The following is a 27136-nucleotide window of genomic DNA, read 5'->3' on the forward strand; positions in this document are numbered from 1 at the left end:
TAGCTTCTAATATATATTTTTTAAAATTCAAATAATATGGGACCTTAATGGAAAAAAAAGAGAAAAATCCAACCTTCAATACAAGTGCATTCATTCAGTGGGGAAAAAAATCCCACATAAAGCTTTGGTCAGATGAGACCAAGATTGAGCTTTTTGGCAACAAACACTCTAAGTGGGTCTGGCGTGCCACGAAAGATGCGCATGCTGAAAAGCACCTCATACCCACTGTGAAGTATGGGGGTGGGTCAGTGATGCTGTGGGGCTGTTTCGCTTCCAAAGGCCCTGGGAACCTTGTTAGGGTGCATGGCGTCATGAATGCTTTGAAATACCAGGACATTTTAAATCAAAATCTGTTGCCCTCTGCCCGAAAGCTGAAGATGGGTCGTCACTGGGTCTTTCAGCAAGACAATGACCCTAAACATATGGCCAAATCTACACAGAAATGGTTCACCAGACACAAAATCAAGCTCCTCCCATGGCCATCTCAGTCCCCAGACCTTGTTTTGTTGGCATAAGGGGGTTGTACAAAGTATTAACACCAGGGGTGCTAATAATTGTGACACACATTATTTGATGTCAAATATTTTTTTCTTTATGTGCGATTTTTTTCCCCACTGAATGAATGCACTTGTATTAAAGGTTGGATTTTTCTCTTTTTTTTCCATTAAGGTCCCATATTATTTGAATTAAAAAAAAAAATTTAGAAGCTGAAAAACACATCTTAACTAGGGATGCCAATAATTATGGAGGGTACTGTCTATTTGATTTTAGATGTTGAATTATGGCTATGAGTTTCTCAATACTAGAAATCCATTTCAACTTCAAATGGATTGGACGTCTGTCGCCGTCTATGGCAGCCAGTGAGTTAAACATAAAAAATTAAAAAACAAAAAATTAACAAAAATACGTATATTGCCAACGTGATCAGACAGTATGAAAAAGAAAATTTTGATCAATTTATTTGGGTTCAGTTTGCCTAGCCCTTAACGTTCATTGATTTCCGACAGTTCAGTTTTACTTTGAAAGTTTGTTTTATTATGAAGGCCAAGAGAGGAGGAGGCCCCGTCTGGCAGACAGCCTGACTCAAGCGGAGGGAGGGAAGGGAAGGGAGCGTCAGCGTCTAGTTTGCAAAACGAGCGCTCGCTCTATATAGGTCGCTCGTACCTGACGGGCCACAGTATTGTACAAGCTCCTGCACCGCGAGGACGTCAAACGCTTAAAGGTAACAAAAATAGTCTCTATTTGGACTAAAAATCTACTTTTTCATTGATTTTTCCGACTTGATAACTCCTCTTTTTTATCCTTCAGCTGTGTATAGAAATGCGTTTATCACTGCTAGACGTTCAATCCATTTGAAGTGGGATGATGGAAGCGAATGAGTTTTCCTCCCAATTCAATCGGATTAGACGTCTAGCGCCGTCAAAGGCAGCCAAAGAGTTCATGGTGATGGATAATCAATCATCTGGTTACTTTTAATTTTTTTGCTGTGAGTTTAAAACAATTTATTACTAGTAGAAGTCCAATCCGTTTGAAGTGGTAGGGTGGCAACGAATACTTACTGCCAACTCTCCCACTTCAAATGGATTGGACGTCTGCTAGTGATCCACCCATTGGAAGGAGGGTGCAAATAATGGAATTTTTTTTAGCTCATTGGTTGTCATTGACGGTGCTAGACGACCAATCCACTTGAAATGGGATGGATGGCAGAGAATGAACGAAAGGTTAAAATAGAAATGTGACAAAAATATTTAGATTTTTGGTCAAAAAGTGTTAATTTTGGGTTAAAAACATCTTAAGCCAAAAATGACTTTTGTTTAGGCATTGTAAATCCTTGGTTTAAAAAAATCCACAAGTCAACTTTTTGAACATTTTATGACCATTTTTTTTTCTGTCAGGACGAGAACTGTTTGCAAAGAAGGCCAGAGGCACCAGATTAGCGTTGTGTTCAGGGGGTCAACGTAATAAGCAAGCCATAGAAATATTTAACTGATTGTCTACCATTAGCGGCGCTAGACGTCCAATCCATTTGAAGTGGGAGGGCTTGCTTACCTAACATAAACTTTTTGAACTAATATTAACCATTTAAGAGTCAAAGTTAACAAGTTTTGCCCAAAAATGAACACTTTTTTTTAAAACCAGCAATCACAATTTCTAAACAAAAATGTTAAAAAAAAAGAAGAAAAAAAATGTTTTGACAAGAAATCACCATTAACTGCAATCAACGGCCAACTGATTTGAAGTGGGAGGGCTGACAGTGAAAGAAAAAACTTTTATTGGCTGGCGCACTACCACTTCAAATGGATTGGACTTCTATCTGTGACATTAACCATTTAGGATCCAAATATAACAATTTTTGGCGGAAAAAAATCTCAATTTCAACCCAAAACTATTTTTGAAACAAAAAATTTACTTTTCACTTTTTTAATCAAACATTCACATTCTCCAACCAAACAAAAAAACCTTTTTACCCAAAATGTAAAATCCTTTTTTTTTAACACTTTTTGACCCAAAAATGTACATTTCTTTTTTAACCATTCACAGTTGCTAACCAAAAAGTCAAATGTTTGAGAAACTCTTTTTTTTTTTTTTTTTTTTTTACCCAAAATGAACACTTGTACTTGTAAAATGTACATTTTTGAACGTTTTGAAGTCTTATTCATTCTCTGCCATCAACCCCGCTTCAAATAGATTCAACGTCTATGTGCTTTTTTAAATTTTTTTTAATTTTTTTTTGACAAACCAAAAATTAAATAAATAAATAAATAAATAACTGTTTGGTCACATTGTTTAAGCAGGCATTCACAATTCCTAACCAAAAAGTAACTTTTTGCTTTACTAAAAAGTAAAAAAAAAAAAAAAAAAAAAAAAAAAACTAAACATTTTTTAACACTTTTTGACCAAAAATCTGTTTTTCAACATTTGTTCATTTGCTGCCATCCATCCCACTTCAAATGGATTGGACGTCGAAGCGCTTTTTTCAAAAACCAAAAATCCAAATTAAAAAAAAATTTTTTTTAATTAAACCAAAAATGAACACTTGACCAAATATCTAAATATTTTGTACAATTTTTTTTTTTAGACCAAGCATTCACAATTTGTAAACAAAACGTCCAATTTTTGCTTTACCAAAAAATTTTTAAAAATTTAACCAAAAAGTCAAATGTTTGAGAAAATCCTTTTTTTTTTTTTTTTTTTTTTTTTGATGAAAACACTTTTTGACCAAAAACATTTTTTACATTTTTGAATGTTTTCAAGTCTTGTTCGTTCTCTGCCATCAACCCCGCCTCAAATGGATTCAACGTCTTCAACGCTTTTTTTGTTGTTGAAAAAAATCAAAAATCTTTTTTTTTTTTTTTTTTTAATAAAACCAAAAATGAGCACTTTTTGACAAAAAATCTAAACATTTTGTATTTTTTTTTTTTTGTTTGTTAACCAAGCAATAAAACCAAAAATGAGCACTTTTTGACAAAAAATCTAAACATTTTGTATTTTTTTTTTGTTTGTTAACCAAGCATTCACAAATCCTAATCAAATACTTAACTTTTTGGTAAACCAAAAAAAACACTTTTTTTTTTTACCCAAAATGAACACTTTATGACCAAAAATTTACATTTTTGAACGTTTTGTAGGTTTATTCATTCTCTGCAGTCATTCCCACTTCAATTGGATTCGACATCTAAGTGCTTTTCCTTGAAACCAAACATCCCCCCCAAATTTTTTTTAACCAAAAATTAACTTTTTGACCAAAATTCTAAATATTTGGTCACATTTTTTTAACCAAGCATTCACAATTCCTAACCAAAAAGTAACTTTTTGCTTTACTAAAAATTAAAAAAAATAAAAAACTGAACATTTTTTTTAAACACTCTTTGACCAAAACTCTGCTTTACTAACGTTTTCAAAGTTCGTTCATTCTTTGCCAACCATCCCACTTCAAAGGAGACTGGACGTCTAGCACTGTGAATGGCAGACAATCCGTTAAGTGTTACTTTTTTGTGTGTGATTTAAGCGCTTCTCCTCCTCCTCCTAATCCCATTTGAAGGAGATGCTAGCAATCCCGAAAAGAATGCGTCGGGCATTCCTTGAGAGGAGGAGGATAGATGGATCAAGTTGAAATGTGAGACCCAAAAGGAAGAAAAAGTCTCTGTGCTGCCTTTGAAAGGAAAACAGTCTGCTTCTATTTTTCGTGTGTGTGTGCGCAATTAGAGGCCGCGGAGGGCCAGGGGGAATTTTTTTTTTTAAGGGGTAGGGGGTTGCTTCGGGAAGAGGCTGAGGAGGAGAAAGTCTTTGCCAAGTCAGCTGACGGGCGAGCGAAGCCAGGAATTCAGCTTTTTTCTTCTTTCAAGAGTGTGACATGTTGATCATATCTGGGTTTTTGGCAGGGGTCAAGGTCAAGCTAGATTGTCCCAGCAACATTCCGAGCAGTTGATTTCTCAGCAGAAAAAAGTGTTGGACGGGCTCGCAAATGAGTTATGGTTTCGTTATATAAGCCTTTGTTTGGAGGAAATGATAATAGGCAAGTTGCAGCAGGGATTTCGGGGTCAGATTCGTTGTTGGAGGTGGGAGAGAACCATATTTGGACATTTGAGCATGGTTGAGGGGTAGAGATTCATTGAGAAATAGAAGTAAAAATAAGTAAATTCTAAACGAAAAAAAAATCCCCAAAATAGTTTAAGACATTTTAAAAGTATAGAAAATGAATTGAAAATATACAAACATTTAAAAAACTAAATGTATTTTTTTTTGAAAATATAAAGTAGAAAAAAAATCTTAATGAAAAAAAAGATTTAAATATCGTTTTTAAATTTTTGAATTTTCCATATTTAATATAAATTGTATTTATTTAATAATATTTTTGTATTTTATTTTTTTATTTGAGGATTTTCATATATTTTACTGTATTTTACTGTAGTTCAATTTTATTTTCTATGTTTTGTATTTGTTTTATTATATTATTTTTAGTTGTTGTTTTGCATTCCTCCAATGTAAGTACTATATGTTTTTTTTTTTGTTTTAAATAAAAAACAAATATTTGTTTCAATTTAGAAATGAGGGCAATAATTATTGTTTTCACGCTTTATAAAAGAGTAAATAAAAAGGTAAAAAATAAATAAATAAATAAATAAAACCATGAAACATAATAAAAAGTATAGAAAATGAATTAAAAATATACAAACATTTTACAAACTAAGGAAAATATCTCTTTGAAAATATTATACAGACAAAAATCATGTATTTACAATAGATTTAAGTCTTTTTTTTTGCTTTTTTGAATCATTTTCTATATTTACCTTTAATAACTATTATTTTTGTAGTAGTTTTTTATATTTTAATTTTTGAATTTTCAGTGGTATTTTTTTCCCTATTTTTTCCTATTTAGTTTTTTTTTTTTTAATTAATGCAATTTTTATGTAGTTATTCTCCAATGCTTTACATTGTATTTTATTCAAGGCTAAAAAGATATTAACATTCATGATTTTAAAGTCAAAATAATAATAGTAGCAATTTTCATCAATACACCATAGAGATAAATACATGTAACTAGAATATGCAATTTGAAATTGCGATGGTAGCTTTGCTGTGCTGATTGGTTTATCACTATATGATTTTTGGGTCACTTCCTGTTGATATCAAATTCCTTCCTCTTGATTTGGGGCCTTGTCGGGGTCACTTGCTGTCGATATCAGGTCACTTACTGTTGATACCGATTCACTTCTTGTTGATCCGGGGCATATCAGTGTTACTTCATGTTGATATCATGTCACCTCTTGTTGACTTGGGTGCATGTCGGGATCACTTCCTATTTATAGTGTCACTTCATGTTGATTTGGGGTCAAATCGAGGTCAATTCCTGTTGATATCAGTCCACCTCTCTGTTGTAATCGGTTCATTTCCTCTTGATCCAGGGGCATTTCAGGGTAACTTCATGTTGATATCATTTCACTTCCTGTTGATTTGGGGGCATTTTGTGATCACTTCCTGTTGATTAAAGGTTACTTTCTGTCAGTGGAATCGATGCACATGAGCTTCAATGGCTAGGATAATTATGGCTGTAATTAAAAGTGAATGGGAAATTTTGGCATTTACAAATGAATCGGAAAATTTGGCCATTAGAAATGTATGTTCTTGGCCAATTTTGGCAGAATTGTACATTTTGGCCTACAAAAAATAACAGCCTAGCGTGCTGCAATATGCTAAAATAAATTTATATGTAAATGATGTGATTTGGACAAAGACTGTAGGACAAAAGTAGTGTTATGAATTTTTTTTTCCCCAAAAAAGGGGTTATTGGGGTATCAAACGAAAGAGAGTGCGAGAATTCTGGTCGTTTCAGTGATGAATGGTGTCGGTGGGTGAAACTGTTTTGGCTGGGCGGAAGATACACCATTGAAAAAAAAAAAAAGGAATTTTTTTCAAGTATGTCCAGCTGCAGCCCGCAGTACTAACAGGGGGCGCTGTTGGTGGATGGCTAACGTTTGATCTGGTTAGTCGTTGAAAGCAGTGGGTGTGGTTGGCGGATGACGAACGCGTGATCTGATTGGTCGTTGATAGCAATGGATAAGAGCTCAAGCTGGTCAGAAGAGGTCACTCTTCAGGGAAGACACGAAACCATTCCTCCTGCATCTAATTTTAGAACTTGATATATTAATCCTCCAATGCAGTGGTCCCCAACCACCAGGCCAGGGACCGGTACAGGTCCGTGCGGCATATGCCTCCGGGCTGCACAGAAGTAATAAATAATTTATTAACAACCTTCATTCTGGCCTGTGCCTTGACACACCAATCTGCCTGCCTACTCTATTGACTAATCTGAGTAGAGATATGTGGACGTCGCCCTGGAGTGAAGACCGCCATTACTGGGGTGTTTCCACACCTCAGCAGCCCAGCATCAGTCAATGTAAAAAAGAAATGTTAGGGACCACTGCTTGATTGTCATATAGTGAAATTTTCGATAGGATTATATTAGTGCTGCAGCTATCGATTAATCGATGAACTAGTTAGTTCGAATAATCGAGTAATCGGACAAGGAACATAAATTAAAATACTTGAGCTGAACCTCGAAGGTATGAAAAAAAAAAAGAGGATCTATGTACAACAAAGGAAAAACTGGCTAACTTACATAGCAAAAGTCTGCTAGCTTAAATGCTATAAAATGCTAACTTAAATTTTTTTAATTTTTTTTTTTTTATACATTGCTCTTAACAACTGGTTCAAACACATATTTCCACAAAAAATCGTCTAAAAATACCTACAAACTAAATTACGGATGCATAAAAAACATTAGCTCAAACAAAAACTTAACTTATGTTGGTCTTAACAGGCAGCGGCTGGATTCAGCAATTGTGGAATGAGTTATGCCATTTACACTGTTGCCACTAGAGGGCAGTACAATCCTCTTAGAAATGGTTCACACACATATTCCCACAAAAACCGTCTAAATATACCTATAAACTAAATTACGAATGCATTCAAAAAACCATTAGCTCAAACACAAACTTTACTTATGTTGGTCTTAACAGGGAGCAGCTGGATTCAGCAATTGTGAAATGAATCATGTCATTTTCACTGTTGCCATAGAGGGCAGTGTATCCACCCAAATCAATAAAAGTAAATGCAAACACTTTCAAAACAAACCATTACAATGCACTTGTATTGCAGGCCGCAACTCAATTTCACTGATGGTAGCTTTTGCATTACATGCCAAGCAAGCATAAAAAAAATATTTTGAAAAATAATAGTTCGGACGTATAATTGACTCCCAGTCAAAATGAAATGGACGTCTAGCGTCAATGGCAGCCAATGCGTTATATATTCCTACGGCTTGGCAAACGTGATGACCCCCGAACGCATCGCTGATCTGGTGCCTCCGGCCTTGTTTGCAAACACCCATTAGGACTTCATTAGCGACTTATCCACTTCCTGCTCGCCTCGCTAACATTTCCTGTCATCAGCTGGCTTGTAAAAAAAAAAAAAAAACAAGCGGCCGCGCAGCTGCGGCGGCGGCTATTTATACTGAAAGCGAAATGCGGTGACACAGCTGGAATGAAGAGCTGGAGAAGGCAGCGCCTTCAAAGCCACTGGCGGGCCCGGAGCCCAAACACAGCTGCGTTGTCACGGCGACAAAGGAACACTTCTGTCTTTAGTTCAGCCTCGGGAAGACTTTATAATCACGCCTTTGCATGTAATGCAAAAGCTTCTTTCTTACTTCATTTGGTTAGAAACTGTGAATGCTTGGTTTTAAAAGTTAATTATGTGGTAAACATTTTTTGGTGAACTTCCAATCCTCAATCGTTAATGTTAGTCCTTAAACTGGGTAAGCTAACCCTCGCACTTCAAACGAATTTGACGTCTAAGCCAGTGGTGAGCAACCTGCGGCTCAAGAGCCACAAGCGGCTCTTTAGTGTTGCCCTAGTGACTCGCTGGAGCTTTGAATATGTTTGAAAATGGAAAAAGATGAGGGGAGAGAGAAACATATATTTTTAGCTTTAATATGGCATGACAAAAACATTCTTCTTATTCATTAATATTGTAATGAAGTTAAACTTGAGGCAGCATCGTACAACAATGTAATCACGTGGTGCGTCATTTTCTATAGGATGCGCTGCAGGGAAAATAAACATTTACCGTATTTTCCGCACTATAAGGCTAATCGAAGTATAAGGCGCAGCTTCAATGAACGCCCTATTTTAAAACCGTTTTCATGTATAGGGCCCACTACATTATAAGGCGCAGTAGTAGTAGTCGTAGTAGCTGTCGTAGTATTTGCAGTAGTGGTTGGCATTGTGTTATGCATCGACAAGATGGAGCTGAGCTAAATTAAATGTCATGCCATGATTAACCAATATTGAGCCATATATTTGGCACATTGGATTAATTTGAGAAAATTGAAGGCTTTCAGGTGCGCCTTATAGTTCGGAAAATACGGTAATCATGAAGGCTCATGTATTTGTAGTAGGACTGTCAAAATTATAGCGTTAACGGGCGGTAATTAATTTTTTAAATTATCACGTTAAAATATTTGACCCAATTAATGCACATGCCCCGCTCAAACAGATTAAAATGACAGCACAGTGACATGTCCACTTGTGTTTTTTGTCTCCCTCTGCTGGCGCTTTGGTGCAACTGAATTTATGGGTTTAAGCACAATGAGCATTGTGTAATTATTGACATCAACAATGGTGAGCTACTAGTTTATTTTTTGATTGAAAATTTCACACATTTTTATTAAAACGAAAACATTAAGAGGGGTTTTAATATAAAATTTCTATAACTTGTACTAACATTTATCCTTTAACAACTACAAGTCTTTCTATTCATGGATCGCTTTACTGATCGCTTTAGTATCATTTACTGAAAGCTCAACAAATACACTAGATGGCAATATTTAGTCACAATATACAAAGTCACAAGTCTTTCTATCCGTGGATCCCTCTCACAGAAAGAATGTTAATGTTAATGCCATCTTGTTGATTTATTGTTATAATAAACAAATACAGTACTTATGTACAGTATGTTGAATGTATATATCCGTCTTGTATCTTTCCATTCCAACTATAATTTACAGAAAAATATGGCATATTTTATAGATGGTTTGAATTGCGATTAAGTACGATTAATTAATTTTTAAGCTGTGATTAACTGGATTAAAAATTTTGATCGTTTGACAGCCCTAATTTGTAGCCAACTTAGTCATTTTGATAGTAAGCTAATGTATTGTAGCTAATCTAGATACATACATCATATGTTGCCTTAATTATAAGGCATATACAAGGCTTTCAATTTTTTGTGGCTCCAAACATATTTGTTTTTTGTTTTTTTGCTCCAATATGGCTCTTTCAACATTTTTTTTTTTTTTTTTGGTTATTTGTTTTTGTTTTTTGATAACAAAAAATGAACAGTTTTTTACCAAAAATCTTGTTTTGTGTTACCAAAAATTACCTTTTTGACCAAAAATCTATAAATATTTTTGTTTTTATTTTGTGGAAAAAAGCAGGGTTGCCCAAAACTTTCCCATTCATTTCTAATGAACAAAATTTCCCATTCATTTCCAATGGCCCTATTTGCTATTCATTTTAATAGCACAAAAAACATCCATTCACTCCTATTGATTTCCAACACAGAACACAGACCAGATATACCAACCATCACAGCAAAGCTACCATTTTCTTGTTTTTAAGATGCCGTTTTGTGGACTGGGTTCTTCTCAAAGAGAAATAATTCTATGTTTATTTTGTGGTTGTCGATAAAGTTAAAGCTTGCAATTCTCGAGATTCCAGTTAAACCTTGTGAAAAAGTGTTGGTTCCGTCACTTTTGAAACGAAGCTGTGGTGAAAAAGTTTTGCCGGTCGAGCACGGCCAAAAAAGGAAATCAAGCTGCTGCTTGAACGCTTGCTTGCCAGCTGCCAAACTATTCCTGTAAAAGCTGCCTTTGGCTCTTTGGGGAGGAAATGGATATACGCGCAATGGTCATATTTCACTACCATTGACGACGCTAGACGCAGGGGCGGCTGCACCAAAATACAAAGAGGAATATTATCAATTATTGTCATCATTATTAACGGTTAACCTTGTTTGGTTTTATTTTTTTAAATAATAATCTATCCTACTGCTACAGCTTTGCTTAGTACCACAGAGTACTACTAATTACTACTAGAGATGTCCCGATCGATCGGGATGGATCGGGTCCGATCACGTCATTTTCAAAGTATCGGAATCGGCAAAAAAATATCGGCCATGCCTTTTTTTAATATATATATATTTTTTAATTAAATCATTTTCTAATTGTATTTAACGTTACAGACATAATATGTTACACTTATCCAGAGTCTTTAGTTTAGGCTTAAGGTAGGGTTATCAAATTTATCCCAATAACAGCGGTAATTAATTTTTCTAAAAATGTATCACGTTAAAATATTTAACGCAATTAATGCATGCGCTGCACGACCCACTCACACAATGTCGCGCTCAATCTGTAATGGCGCCGTTTTACCTATGTAGAGAGATAAAAGGCAGCGTAAAATGAGTAGAGTGAATTTTGGCAGCCAATGGAGCCTTTTTTTTAATTGGCTAATGCCTTACAATCCCTCTCCCTACGATTAGAAATATCATAGGAAGCAATGTGGGGAAGCAAGGTAGCAATTGATCTTTTTCTCAACACCTTATGTTATTTCCCAACGCAGAGAAGATATATCAATAAGTAGGACTATGCACAGTCGTGGTTTCACTTCCCATCATGCATTTGAGCATGGCCTTACAGTATCATTTACTGAAAGCTCAACAAATACACTAGATGGCAATATTTAGTCACTATATACAAAGTCACAAGTCTTTCTATCCGTGGATCCCTCTCGCAGAAAGAATGTTAATATTGTAAATGCCATCTTGAGGATTTATTGTCATAATAAACAAATACAGTACTTATGTACTGTATGTTGAATGTATATATTCGTATATTCGAGTTTTATTCATTTTTTTCGTAATGCATTGCCAAAATGTATATGATCGGGAAAAATTATCGGGAATGATTGGAATTGAATCGGGAGCAAAAAAAAAAAAGCAATCGGATCGGGAAATATCGGGATCGGCAGATACTCAAACTAAAACGATCGGGATCGGGAGCAAAAAAACATGATCGGAACAACCCTAATTACTACCGTAATTTTCGGACTATAAGCCGCTACTTTTTTCCTTCATTTTGAACCCTGCGGCTTATTTGTTGATTTATTTGGGTTCATAGGTAACACTTTATTTGACAGCGGCGGCATAAGACCATCATTTAATTAACTCCATGTCCAGCTCGGATCTTTCACATCCATTCAAAAGTAATATAATTTGCCGGATAACACTAAATTGACATCTGTTATATCCATTCATTAATGCACATGGCAGTGTAAAGTGTTACCAAATACCATAACTAGCAACTGGAACAGTAACTGAAGAAGTTATCAACACAGAACAATGAATTTTGATTGTTATTAACATCTGTAGCTCTGCAATGCATGCTAGGAGGCAATTTGGACAACAACAGTGTTGACAGCAGGTGGCAGCAGAGGTTGAATGTCTCCCCCAAGGTAGCAGTGATGGCCAATTGAAGCCTCTTGAAGCAATGAATCTTTGCAGCCAGTTGGTTCAAAGCTTTGCAGCCAAATGGTTCAAAGCTTCATGGTGGTTCATATAGTCTTACGGCAGTCGTATGATGCCGCTGTCAAATAAAGTGTTACCAGTTTATATCTTTGTTGTAAATATCCCATAATACAGTGAGGACAGTGGTGGCTTATAGTCCAGTGCGGCTTATCTATGAACAAATGTTGTTTTCGAGTCAAATTTCGTGGGTGGCGGTTTATAGTGCGAAAATTACGGTACTTGTTTTTTCCATTTTTGTTCACAGTAATGTCAATGAAGTAAATCTTTGTTATCCCCGTTTGTTTTTATTTTATTTTTTTAAATAATATTTTTTACTACTACTACTTATTAACTTAGTAATAGAGATCTATCGAAATGAGTTTTTCAGGACCGATACCGATTATTAGTAGTTAGAGGGGCCGATAACTGATTTTTGGAGCCGATATTAATTTGCAGTAAAAGTAAAAAAATTGGCGTAAAAAATTTGAATAACGCAAACACTGAATTTCATTGAAATGCCTTAAGCATGTTTACTGAATCACACAAATAAAAAAATAATAGCTCTAGAAATGCCTGAATTTCCTAGACTTAGAAACATCTCTCATAAAGTTGAATAAAAGGTTAATTACATAGCTCTCCGGTAAAAAATTGTTCAAAAAAAAAAAACAACAACATTTTTTTAAATGTTACTGCTGTTATTGTCCCACTGTACCACCTTCATAATGCGAGTTATTTTTAAGCAAGAATAATGTAGAAAAATGCTCATCTTTATTAAATGCTGTATTGAGTGAGTCCAGTTGAATCTGCTCACTGCTGAGAACAGTCACGCACACACAATAAGTTGCCACCGCACTCTCGTGTTTAACAAGCTAAACGATGATTGACACATTCGGCGTCTTTGAAGGTAAAGATGACAAGCTTCTCTGGCAAGATCAAAGCTTCAACGCCTGTCAATCATGGTTAACAGGCAAAACTCGCAGTGCACTGTTGACCAACAAAAGCAGCAGGAGGGAGAGTGAGGCTGTGTAAACATGAAGCAGAAAAACAAATATATATTCTTTAATTAAAAACCTGTTCCTTTTCACCCGATTTCGATCCTCTGAAAAACGACACGATCCTTCGTCCCTATCCCTAGTTTTAAATGGACTTTTTCATATCGTCCGGTACTGATATACGTCAAATTTCAAAATATCGGCCCATATATTGGCCTACCTAGTAGTACTAAGTACTCCTAAGTACTGCTTATTTTTTTTCATTTTGTTCACAATAAAGTCTAGTAAATCTTTGTCATAAATACATTTTTTAAAAAAAAATTGCACAAATTTGAATACTATTAAAAAATATACTAAAAAAACCAATGAAACAATAATATTTCCCCATTTTGTTTACAATACATTTCCTAAGTAAAAAAATTAACGATTAATGAACTTTGAATACTATAAATTTTGCTACAATAAAAACTTGTTCAGTGCCATTGCGGATGATAAACGTCCAATTATGTGGCTATTTTCATCCTTCAAATTAGTGGATTGAAATGAGTTTATCGGCTGGATGTTGCCTGCTACGGCGGGGGACCCTGCCCTGCCCTGGGCTTGGTGGGCCGCTGGGGGCCCCGTGGCGGGCTGTGTCGGCTGGGGGGCTGCGGCGGCGGCTCGTGGCCCGGGTGGACGGACGGGGTTGGGGTCGGGCGTGGGGTTGATGGTGCGTCCCCTCTTGCCATCCCCGAGGGCCGGTAGATGGGCGCGCGGGTGGCCCAGGGGACCACCCTGTATTCCGGGGGAGGGGGACGAGGGCTCCTTTGCTTGGCTGCGGGAGGAGGGATGGGCTGCGCTGCCCCCCCCAGGGCCCACCCGCCCTCCCTCCCTCCCCGGCTGGCTGGGTGGGGGCCGTGGCCCTGTGTCGGCGCCCGCGTGGCGTCTCCGCTCGTCTGCGTGGCTGTTGCGTGCCAGGCGGGGCTCGCGTGTGGCAGGATGTGATTGGGCGCGCTCGGGCGGGGGGTCCCGGTGCCGGGATTGGCGATGGGGCGGCGTAGGGTCGGTCGCCAACAGGCTTACACTCACAAGGGATTCACACAATTACTGGGTTCTAGATCACAGAGATGATTTGTGTACCCTCTACCCCTTTCTATCACTTAGCTTATAGACTCCCCCACCTTCTTCCCCCTCTTTCCCTGGTTAACAGGCCCCCCACATGGTGTCAACCGGAAATACATTTAGCTGACGATCGCACCAACATATTAGTAGTTAGTGTAATTAGGCGTTCAATGTATTTTTTGTTGTTTGTGTTTCTTCTCTTTCTTCTCTTGTGTTTCTTTTCTTCTGTTCCCCCATAACCCCTTCCTGTTCACTGTTTTGTCATAATAAATGGAGTATGTCAGACCATCAATGTGAAACATTAAAACTGTTCAGACTATCCGGGTACTTAGACTTCCATTCTCCGTGTCAAACAGCTGAACAGGACAGGTTAAAAAAAAAAGAAAAAAAAAAAAAGAAATGAGTTTATCATTAGTAGACATCGCTGCCATCCTCCCACTCCAAGTGGATCGTACGTCTACCGCCGTCAACGGCAGCCGACGTTTCTCCAGAATCGACTGTTTGCCTTTTCGGAAGGAAAGGAAAGCAGCACGCCACTGATATCTTATCAGCCCGCTGCCGTCACTCCGAAAAGCATGTTGACAATGCAAAGAGGAGATAAATGTCACACCAGCAGTTCCTCTTGTTTGTGTCGCTGCTGATTTTTGGTTTCCAAGCGCATTGTTGAAGTGTTGTTGCGGGGGTCCAGATGGGGAAGCTTTGCAGGCTTGGTCGCTGCGTCACGTTTGGGATGTGATTGTGATCTAAATGAAAGGCAATGTGATGACAACTTGGAACTTTCAGTACTTGCGATGTCAGTGCAGACTAATGAGGAACGAATGAGACATAGCGTAAAACATGTCATATTTTAACGTCAAATCTTTTATATTATAACACAAAATCTAAAACTACATTAAATTGTAAAAATAGCCATGTTAAAATGTGAACATTTTCTCCTTTTGATGTGAAATGTCACATTATAACGTCAAAGTGAAACTTTCACGTTAAAATCTGAAACTTATCACATAACGTGAAACTCTTGCCATGTTACAAATTGAAACTTATCTTGTTTTAATATGAAATATTACATTATTACACCAGTGAAACGTTAAATATCGAAACTATCACAAACCACGAAACTCTTTATGGTAAAATGTGAAATTTATTACATATATCTTCAAATGCGAAACTCTTTATGTTAAAACGTACAACTTGCCATGTTACGATGTGAAAATGTTATCCTTTTAATGTGGAATATCACATTGTAACATCGAAAGTGAAACTTTCGCGTAAAAATCTTGAAACATATCACATAACGCGAAACTCTTTACGTTAAAACGTGAAACTTGCCATGTTACAAAATGAAACTTGGCTCGTTCTAATGTAAACTATCACATTATAACATCAAAAGTCAGTTACATATCGAAACATCACATAACTCGAAGGTCTTTACGTTAAAACGTGAAACTTATCTCTTTACAATTTGAAACAGATAACATTTTAACATGAAACTTATCAAATTAAAAAAATCACGTTAAAATCCGAAATTTATCACATAACGTGAAACTCTACGTCAAAACATGAAACTTAACACATTACAATTTGAAACTAATGACATTTTAACATGAAACTTATCATGTTAAAATCTGAAACTTATCACAAAACGCGAAACTGGTCACATTACAAATTAAACGGATGAGATTTTAAAGTGAAACTTGTTACGTTTCATCTTCTACGTTAAAATACATATCAAGACTAACACGAAACTCTATGTTTAAACGTGAAATTTATTACATATATCTTCAAATGCGATACTCTTTACATTAAAACGTAAAACTGCCATGTTACAATGTAAAAATGTTCTCTTTTTAATGTGGAATATCCCATTATAACATCAGAAGTGAAATTTTCACGTAAAAATCTTAAACTTATCAAATAACGCGAAACTTTTTTCGTTAAAACATCTCGTTTAATGTGAAATATCACATTGCAACATCAGAAATTAAACGGTACACATCGAAACTAACTTACTCAGGTAAAATGTGAGTTCTTTTTTTAATGTGAAATATTAAATTCTAAGATCAGAAGTGAAACGTTCATGTGAAAATCGGACACTTAACGTTTCAAATCTTAACGTTAAGCTAAACTTAAAATCTCGTTTTAATGTGAAATATCACATTATAACATCAGGAATGAAATGTTACCTATAGAAACATCACAAAACATGTTTAATTTATTTAATTATAACTTCAAATGCGAAATTCCTTACATTAAAATGTAAAACGTACCTGGTTGGAACGCAAAAATTCTTTTTTTAAAAACAAAAATATTTTCACGCAAATTGCTTTACTTTACAACCTAAAACTTGTAAGAATGTAAAATTTACCGCATCTTGCAAATTGCTAAACGCTAAAACATAAAACCGACCATGTTACAATGTCACACTTCTCACTTTTTAATGTGATACTTCGCATATATTCTAACATCCAACGTGAAACTTATTAACGCAAATTGCTTTACGCTATTAACGTGAAACTTGTAATGATTTAACGTGAAACTTTTTACGTAATGTGAATACCACAAAACGTACCAATATTTTTTTGGTCTGTTTTTACGCAGTAACGCAGCCCAGCTGAAGCAGCTTCAGGAGCAGATTCTACTGGAGCAGCAGGAAGCGGCCATCTGGGAGCAGCAAAACCAGGAAGTCCCGCCCCCACCGCAAGAAGTCAACCCGTCCGCATCTCCGTCTCCGCCCCTCCCTCCTCCGCCCTCGTTTCAAGAGTTGGAGAGTAGCGTCGCCATGCAGGCCAGCACCTTTAACTACGCCCGGCCCAAGCAGTTCATCGCCGCCCAGAGCCCCACCTCCGGCGGGGGTATCAACTACACCCCCCACTCCTCGGGGTCCTCAGGCTCTAGCCTGTCGTCCCCCCTGTCCCCACCCACCTCGCACAAATCCTTCGTCAAGACGGTGGCCGCGTCCCCTTTCTCCAAGGGCGCCGACTCGCCCGGCTCGCCCTCTTTCCCTCCACCACCGCCACCCTTCTTGGCCTCGGCCGACTTGCCTTCGCCATCAGGGGGCGGCCAGGACTTCCCGCCGCCTCCTCCCCCGCCACCGCCCCCTCCACCGCCTCCCCTCCGCCCTACCTGCGCGTCCCCCGCCCTCTCGGACGCGTCCTCACCCTTCTCGTCCGTCCCGCCTTCCCCGGCTTCCAGCTTCCTGTCTTCGATGTTGCCGGCCACGCCCACTGCGCCCACTGTCAACGCGCTGGGCCTCCCCAAAGGCAACGGCACTGTGTGAGTATTGCAGATTTTGCTTTCTTTATTGTAGGCCTTTATTGTTACAATTATTCTGATAGTGCGGCAACGATTAATCGATTAACCCGAGTATTCTAGAGCTGAAACGAGTACTCGAGCAACTCGAGTAACTCGAGTTTAAAAACTGATCCGAGTAATTTTATCCACCTCGAGTAATCGTTTATTTTGACAGCTCTAAGCATCACGTTTTGCTAGGACTACTTTTAATGCGGGACAACGCGCTGTCACGTGCGGAGAGGAAGAAGGGATGAAAAAAAAAAAAAAAAACTTACCGCAGCCGACAGCCGCCACAAACGACGCCGACGTTGCTAAATACTAGCCCGCACAATGCTACATTGGTAACAGGTAGCGTCTGGTGCGTCTCATAGAGATCACATGTATGTTGAACTAGATGCGAAATGACAGACTCGGCCGCGTCTGGGCAGCGTTTGTAAACAGCCGCCATCTTAAAGCAGTACAGCGCTAAGCGCTAATAAATAAGATTAACGTTACTCTCGCTACTAGCTCACGTAACGTTAGCCCTGCGGAGGGCTAGGTTTATGACTTAATTATGACCACTGTCGATGCGTGGCGAACGTGTCTTACATACAGGCTTTAACATAACATAGCATTGTGGAGTGATGAGGGTGTAAAATAAAAACTTAATCATGCTAACTATCAATTTTAGCTCAGTAGTCATTGCTGGATAAAACACCAAGTAGCACTGGTCCCTAATGTGCTCCAATACAGCCTGTATCATACATTTATTTTGAACACTGCAAAAACTCAAAATCCTATCAGGACTTACAGTTTAGACTAACTTAAAACTTAACTAGAACTTAAAAATGGCTTGTCACAAATAGAAATTCAATTGAAACACGTGGGAAAAAATCCAAACTTTTAAGTGATGTGTGTTATCAAGCGTAACGGCATTTTTAGGTATATATATATTTTAAATAAGATCTAAAGGTTTTTTGAGTGAAAGCAGTGAATTAGTCTTTTTTTAATTCTAGTTACATCTAAGATGCAATTGTTGGCTGTTTTCAACAATATACATCGCAAATAAAGACATTGATTGACTGAAAATGGTTCAAGATTAGATGAAATGTCTTGTTTTCTCATGTATATGTATAATTGCTCTTCACCTAAAAATATATTTGTTTTATCCGATTACTCGATTAATCGATAGAATTTTCAGTCGATTACTCGATTACTAAAATATTCGATAGCTGCAGCCCTAGAGTATTCGATTAGAAAAAAAAGAATCAAATTAAATTTTGCTGCTTCAAGTATTCGTTTAAATATTGTGGCTTTGTCATGGTTTATTTTGAAAGTGTTTGCAATCAGTTTTATCGATGAGTGGATACACTGCCTTCTAGTCTGCCTCATTTCACATGGCTGAATCCAGCTGCTCCATGTTAAGACCAACATAAAATACATTTTTGTTTGCGCTAATGTTTTTTTAATGTATTCGTAATTTAGTCTATGGGTATATTTAGCCGTTTTTTGATGGAATATGTTTCTGAACCATTTGTTAAGAGCATTGTTAAAAAAAAGTTAACGTTGTATAGCATTTAAGCTAGCGGGCTTTTGCTATTTAAGTTAGCCAATTGTTCTTTTTCATAGATCCTTATTTAATTTTTTTCCTACCGTTTGAGGCTCAGCTCAGGGATTTTAATTTTTCATGTTACGTATCCAATTACTCGATTATTCGACAAACTAGTTCATCGATTAATCGACTACTAAAATAATCGATAGCTGCAGCCCTAGTTTGCTTTGCATTTAATGTGGACATCACTGCTAATCGCAGCCATGCACATAAATGCCAAAGATGTCCATGTACATTGTACACTTATGCTAAAAGTATGTCGAGTTTTTCTGCAAGTGCATGTACTTACTTGGTCTAAACTATGTTTACTTGTACTAATGTGAACCTGTACTAAGAAGTCCCTTTTCTTGCATGTACTTGAACTACAAGTACTGGCACTTCGTGTACTTGTATTAAAAGTATGTACAACTATTTCTGTGAACTGATACTACAAGTAATTGTACTTGCGTGTATAAAAGTACATGTACAGTTGTATGAAAACGTATCTGGACCTTTTGGAATTTCTCACATTAATGCACAAAATCCCCATCAAATCCGATATCATCTTTGTCAAAATCACACAGATGAAAATACAAATTCTTCTTTAACCAAAACCACCCCAAATTTTTTAGGTTTACATATTTTAATGAGGATACCATGCAAAGGGGGAAGGGTGAAAAATAAGTAAGTGAACTCTCTGCCTAAGAAAACTTGAAGAGCAATTGAAACCAATTACAACCAAACATTTTAAGTCAGGTGTGTGCCCAATCACTGATGAGTGGTTTAAAGCCGCCCTGCCCACAATAAAACACACACCTGGTAAGAAGTGTCTTGATGAGAAGCATTGTCTGATATGCATCATGGCTCGGTCAAAAGAGCTGTCTGAAGACCTGCGATCAAGGATTGTTGATTTGTATAAAGCTGGGAAAGTATACAAAGCCATTTCTAAAACTCTGGATGTTCATCAATGGACAGTCAGAGAAGTTGTCTACAAATGGAGAGAGTTTGGCACTGTTGATTCTCTCCCAAGGAGTGGCCGTCCAACAAAGATGACGCCAAGAGTTCAGCGCAGAATACTCAGAGGGGTAAAAAAGAACCCTAGAGTGTCTGCTAAAGACTGACAGAAATCACTGGCACAGTCCAATATATCTGTGCACACATCAACTACATGTAAAACTATGGCCAAGAATGGTGTTCATGGGGGACTCCACGGAGGACGTCACTGCTGTCTAAAAAAACATTGCTGCTTGTTTAATGTTTAAAAAAAAAAGGCACTTGGACACGCCACAGAAGTTTTGGCAAAATATTTTGTGGACTGATGAAACCAAAGTTGAATTGTTTGGGAGTAACACACAACACCATGTGTGGAGGAAAAATGGAACAGCTTACCAACATCAACACCTCATTCCCACCGTGAAGCATGGTGGAGGAAGCATCATGATTTGGGGCCGTTTTGCTGCCTCAGGGCCTGGACAACTTGCAATCATTAATGGAAGAATGAATTCGAAAGTTTATCAGGATTTTTTGGAGGAAAACCTGAGGCTGTCTGCCAGACAGTTGAAGCTAAAAAGAGGATGGATGCTGCAACAAGACAATGATGCAAAACACAGAAGTAAATGAACTTCAGAATGGTTTCAGAAGAAGAAAATATACGTTCTGGAGTGGCCAAGTCAAAGTCCAGGCTTGAACCCCATTGAGATGCTGTGACATGACCTAAAGACAGCGATTTATGCCAGACGTCCCAGGAATCTGATTGAAACTACAGCAGTTTTGTAGAGAACAATGGGCCAAGATTAGCCCTGATCGATGTGCCCAACTGATCTGCAGCTACAGGAAGCATCTGGTTGAGGTTATTGCTGCCAAAGAGGGGGGGCCACAAAATATTATATGTGATGGTTCACCTACTTATTTTTCCTCCTTCTGTCATTGTTTACATACTATCCACTTTAAAATATAAAAACCTATAAATGTTTGGGTGGTTTTAGTTAACCCTTTAAGGTCTGGGCCTATTTTGTCTGATTTTGCATGCCTTTGAAGTTGCCTTTATATTTCAAAGAAAGAATTTTTTACGATGGCCTGGTTTGGTCCCTTTTTTTGTGACACCTTGAACTTAATGTCCAAACTGTTGTTTCCTTCACTGACCAATTATAAATCATCATTTTGGGCCCAAAAAGACCAAAAAATCCAAAATCGTTTTGTCAAAATTTTTAATATTGATGTCCAATTGACAACCAAACATGCGTAACGAACCGTTTTGAAACTTTGTAATATTTATTCAACATGTTAGGATGAACATTCAACCAAAAAAATTTAGAATAAATAGTCTTATATTTGACAATTCAACATAAACAACAGGTATAGCCATAGGCGTTTTTTGCCTTTATACATGCTCTAGTCAAAACAGGTTATATACAGCAGACCAAACAGTGAAGAACAGTGAAAAAAAATATACCATCTAACACAAAAAGTGTTTAGAGGCCATCTCTTTATGAGTTTAGGTATTGCGGCCCATCACCTGATGAAAACTATGTACACACAATCAAGCTTCTTGAACATACATTTATATACACAAATTGAGAAGACTGATTGTGGGAAAAAAAATATATATATAACATTGGAAAAAAAAGTATTTTCAAAAATATTTACAATAAACAAGTTAAATTTTTTTCAGGCATGCCACTCCGAAAAGCAGTTTCGGCCTGGAATTAGACACAGGGCTACGTCACACAGCCCACACTTCCATGGGGTGTCGGTCCTCTTTCCACACTTCCATTTTCATTTCACTTTACTTTCATTGTCACTATAAATGTACATGAAAAAAAGTTAGTATTTATGAAAATAATAAAGTATAAATTAAAAATATATACAGCAATAAATAATAATGGAAATCTATATGTATGACAATAGAAAGAATACCATAGCTGAATATGTGCCACATCCCTAATCTTCATATAGAAAGAAGAACACCACAAATTATAAATTCCTGCCTGGTATACACACAGTGCACGTATGACTTAAATCTGATATGCACATTTTATTATTATATACACAAACACACACTTATATTGCATCAAAATTAACTTTGTCTAGCAATATCAAAAGAAACTTTCAAAAGAAACTTTTTCAGCATTAAAAAAAAAAAGTGAGTTGGCTTACCTCTGCTCGTCGATGGCGTCACCCACGTGTTCAAATCCGTCACTATCTTCACTCGAGGACTTTTCCGAAGAAGACGATGATGACGAATTTGGAACATCCTCTTCTTCAAGTTGATCAAACAGCACAATTGCTTGCGCTAAATTTAGTTTTCCGTTCATTCTCAAAGTCACACAAAGTCGCTGCTCGATCCAAACGGCCGTCGCTCGCCACCTCGCTGCTTCAGAACTCCCTCTCCCTCTCGTTCGGTGAAACCTCGCACGGCAGTTATATTTATTAAAAAAAAAAACGCATTTTGTGCTTCCACTGTGACTTCGAAAGGGTTCGTTTGGTTTGTGTTTTTTTCATGGAGCTTCCGTTTTGAAAAAGGACAAGAAATGATGGAAATATAGACATAAAAAAATGATCCATGCAGCGTTTTAATGTTTTTTTGAGAGGACAATAAAACTATAAAACTTAAATGGCAATATCTCACGTTTTAGTTGGTCGATTGACTTCAAATAATAACGAGAGTAAACCGCAACTTCCGCACTTTAAAACGAGACCAACCAACGGCATGTGGGTGACGTAATTGAAACGTGAGGGCGCTTCAAAGACGACGTGCGCTGAGGACGCGCCGGCGCGTCCTTCGACTCTCAAGGGTTAAAGCAGACACTGCTTTTTCATCTGTGTGGTTTTGACAAAGATCAGATCCCTCGCACATCTCAACAGGTGACTGCACTCGGCTCGAATATGCACTCACGATCCTCACTCGTCCCAAAAAACGCATGCGACTCGAGACCAAAAAAGGAAGTAACTATAAGCGGTTACCATGGAAACGAACTCGTAGTGGGAAACTTTCTATCAAAATCTATCAAAATGCTCTTCGTACATGACTACAGTATTCTTCATTCTACATACATTATGAGGCAATAACAAAATAGTAATGCACTGACACTAAGGAAACTAACTTTAATCACATTACTGGTTTGGAAAAATAAAGGCGTTAGATTGCTCGTTGCTGACAGAAAGTAATCAGATTACAAGTGGCAACAATGCTTGTGCTAAGTTACAAGTACACATTGCTTGTAATAAAAATATATGTATTTGTTAGGGCTGTCAAAATTATCGCGTTAATGGGCGTTAATTAATTTTTTAAATTAATCACATTAAAATATTTGACTCAATTAACGCAGATGCCCCGCTCAGACATTTTTAAATGACGGTACAGTGAAACGCTCACTTGTTAATTGTGTTTTATGGAGTTTTGCCGCCCTCTGCTGGCGCTTGGGTGCGACTGATTTTATAGGCTTCAGCACCCATGAGCATTGTGTAAGTAATTATAGACATCAACAATGGCGGGCTACTAGTTTATTTTTTGATTGAAAATTTTACAAATTTCATTAAAACGAAAACATTAAGAGGGGTTTTAATATAAAATTCTATACATTGTAGTAACATTTTTCTTTTAAGAATTACAAGTCTTTCTATCCATGGATCGCTTTAACAGAATTTTAATAATGTTAATGCCATCTTGTTGATTTATTGTTATAATAAACAAATACAGTCCTTATGTACCGTATGTTGAATGTACAGTATATATCCATCTTGTGTCTGATCTTTCCATTCCAACAATAATTTACAGAAAAATATGGCATATTTTATGATGGTTTGAATTGCAATTAATTGCGATTAATTAATTTTTAAGCTGTAATTAACTCGATTAAAAATTTTAATCGTTTGACAGCCCTAGTTTTTGTGTGTACTGGTATTACAAGTAATTTTGCTTGCGTGTAATTGTACCACAAGTACCTGTACTTGGGTGTATTTTTCCTTCAAGTAATTGTACTTGAGTGTACTTGTACTTGTAACTTGTAATTTCATGTACTTGTACTAAAAGTACATGTACTTGCATGGACTTGAACTTCTAGTACCTGTACTTCTGCACATTCTTACAACAAATAATTGAACTTGCGTTTATTGTTAATACAAGATTTTGTATTTGGGTGTACGTGTACTAAAAGTATATGTACTTGTGTGTAAATGTGCTACAAGTACATGTACTTACGTGTAGTAGTACTACAAGTATGGGTACTTCCATGTACTGGTGCAATAAATATATTAAATATATATGTAACCACGCGAAAAGGTAGAAAAAAAATCTTGCGGAAACGGCAAAAAAACATTTTTTAAAAAAAAGAAAAATCGCTAAACTATGCCTAATTTGCCTAACAAAAGTCTGTAAGCTTAAATGCTATGAATTCTAACATATTTACAGTTCTCCTAGCAAATCGCTCACACGTGACTCAACAAACTGTAGCTGTAAACTTCATTACAAATGCATACACAAACATATATTAGCTGAAACGACTTACAGCCTTATGTGGGCCAAACCAGAACGCAGCTATCCTTTATCCATTTCAGACGCCTGAGTCTCCTTCTGTCATAAAAGGCGACAGTCCAGCCAGACCCAACGCTGCCACCAGAGGGCAGTGTATCCTCCATAATTAAACAAAGTACAATCCTTTGGGACTTTTTTGGTAGTTATTTTGGGGTAATTCAAGGGTTAATTCTGACTTATGCGGAAATTTGGTGTACGTCGCCAGCGTAGGAACAGAATTCATTCGTAACCCAGGAACTACCTGTCATCTCTTACACAAATATTTTATTGTTGATATAGCAAAGCCTTCCCTAAGAAGTCTCCGGCCACTCGCACGCCCCGCCTGACCTCCGACTCGGATATCCAGGGCTCCAAAGACGCCGTCATTCAAGACTTGGAGAGAAAGCTGCGCTTTAAAGAGGAACGTCTCAGCAACGGGCAGCAGGTGAGTACGAGTGTAGCCCCCTCGCAGCTATCCCCCTCTTAACATAAACAGCCACTAACCGCATTTAACGCAGTGTGCGCGTGGCACGACTTACACACTAACCCGCCCTCGTGCTTGCAGAGGCTAACCTACGAGGAGAAGATGGCCCGCAGGCTACTGGGCGCCGACAACGCCGCCACCGTTTTAAAGGCGCAAGACGCTCAAGAGGAGCCCGCCACGCAGGTACGCAAAGACACAAGTGCATTTGGGGGGATTCCAAGGACTTTCCCACTCTGTACTTTCTGTTGCTGTCCTTAAACTTTTGCACTGTAGACATAACGTCAGGACAACTCTTAACACCTCATACTTTTGTGTTTTATATATATATTGTCTAAATTTAGATGTCTTATAGTCTACAAGTCTGTATTTTCCTCCATTTGAACTTCCTGTTGCCGTCCAAATACTTTTGCACAAAGTGTATGTTTAGTTACTGTCTACGTGTATTTTCTCTTTTTGACTTCCTGTGTCCCTGATACTTTTGCATGAAACATAGGGTGTGTGAACTGTGGATGTGGTAGTGTGTTTGTTGATTGTAAACATTGTAAGGTGGAGCAGCGGGCACCATAAAGAGCTGCGTTGATGCAAAACAGTGTCACCTCCACCGAGGGTGTCTTGTTCATTCATACAGGGACAAACAGGCTCCATTTTGTGCATTCATGACACATCTAAATCAAGTCTTTCATTGTTCATGCGTGCATTGGACGCATGAAGAAAACCAGTGCTGGCAATTGAAATCATTCGATGCAACCTTTCCCACCACTTAACATTAGTATTTGAATTTTCTGGTGGTGGTGAAAACCTTCCTTCTTCTCAGTCCTTTCATCACTTACATCCTTCACTTCCCTCACCTCACCTACCCTACCCTAAACAACCCTACCCCTACGCTACCCCTACCCTACCCTACCCTACCCTACCTTACCAAACCCTACCCTGCTCCATCCTTACCCTACCCTACACCTACCCGACCCTACCTTACCAAACCCTACCCTCACCTACCTTACCAAGCCCTACGCCACCCCTACCCTACCTTACCAAGCCCTACCCCTACCCTACCCTAGGTTGGATTATGTCTCCAGAGATGAGTTTCATCCATATATTTTCATATTTGAAGGTTAGCCTTGGGATTTGGCTTTGACCCTGGATCCTCCATTCTACAATTGCTTATTATTTCTTAAAAAAAATAAGACACATATTTGTGCTTGTGCCACTGCATGCTGTCCTAAGAGACCACCCAAAAAAAATTCCTCCTACCCTACCCTACACCTACATGACCCTACCCTACCTTACCATACCCTACACTACCCCCACCCCTACCCTACCGTACCCCCACCCCTGCCTTTCTTCCTCCCTCGCTCCCTATCTCCCTCACCTCCCTCACTCACTTCTGTCTTTTTGCTTTCATCCATTTGTTCCTTCCCTCTCATTTTCCATCCTTCTTTATTATTTAATTCCTTCACTTCCTCCCTCTCTCTGTCCTTCCTTCTTTACCTAACTTCCTATCCTTCCTTTTTCACTCCCAAACTCAATACCATGTCCTTCCTTCCCTTCTCCCTCTCCATCTCCCTCCCTCACTTTCGTCATTTTCCTACCTTTCCTGCCTCCTTCGCTTTCCCTCCTCGTTTAACTTCCTTTGTTCCCTACATCCTTTACTTCATTCCCTCCTTCTTTTTGTCACATCTTTCGGTTCCTTCGCTCCCCATCCTTCCTGCTTCCATCCTTTCCTCCCCCTTTCTATCCTTTTTTATAATTTAATTCCTTCACTACTTCCCTCTCTCTGATCTTCCTTTCTTTTCCTTCCTTCCTATCCTTCCTTCCTCCCTCCCTTACTCACTTCCATCTTTTTCCTACCTTCCCTCCTTCTGTCCATTCTGCCTTCTGTCATCCAGCCTTTCTTCCTCCCTCGCTCCTTACCTCCCTCACACACTTCAGTCTGTTTCCTTCCTTCCTCCCTGCCTTCTTCCTTCTTTCCTCCCTCCTTCTCTTCCCTCTTTTAACTTACTTTGTTCCATCCATCTATCCCTCCCTCCCTCCCTCCCTCCCTCCCGTCTTTCCCCCGTCTTTTT

General features: G+C 38.0%; 1 protein-coding gene across 4 annotated transcripts in view; it reads left to right on the top strand.

Annotated features, from left to right (window-relative positions):
- Positions 1-27136, top strand: part of palld (palladin, cytoskeletal associated protein) — a 144886-nt gene that overhangs the window by 101990 nt on the left and 15760 nt on the right. For all 4 annotated transcript variants that reach the window (XM_057841882.1, XM_057841885.1, XM_057841883.1 and 1 more), the window contains exons 12-14: positions 16815-17489; positions 24890-25034; positions 25155-25256. In XM_057841882.1, the coding sequence (XP_057697865.1) occupies positions 16815-17489; positions 24890-25034; positions 25155-25256 (922 nt within the window). The remainder of the gene's footprint in view (positions 1-16814; positions 17490-24889; positions 25035-25154; positions 25257-27136) is intronic.

The sequence above is a fragment of the Corythoichthys intestinalis genome, chromosome 7 (genome assembly GCF_030265065.1).
Source record: "Corythoichthys intestinalis isolate RoL2023-P3 chromosome 7, ASM3026506v1, whole genome shotgun sequence".
NCBI lineage: Eukaryota > Metazoa > Chordata > Actinopteri > Syngnathiformes > Syngnathidae > Corythoichthys > Corythoichthys intestinalis.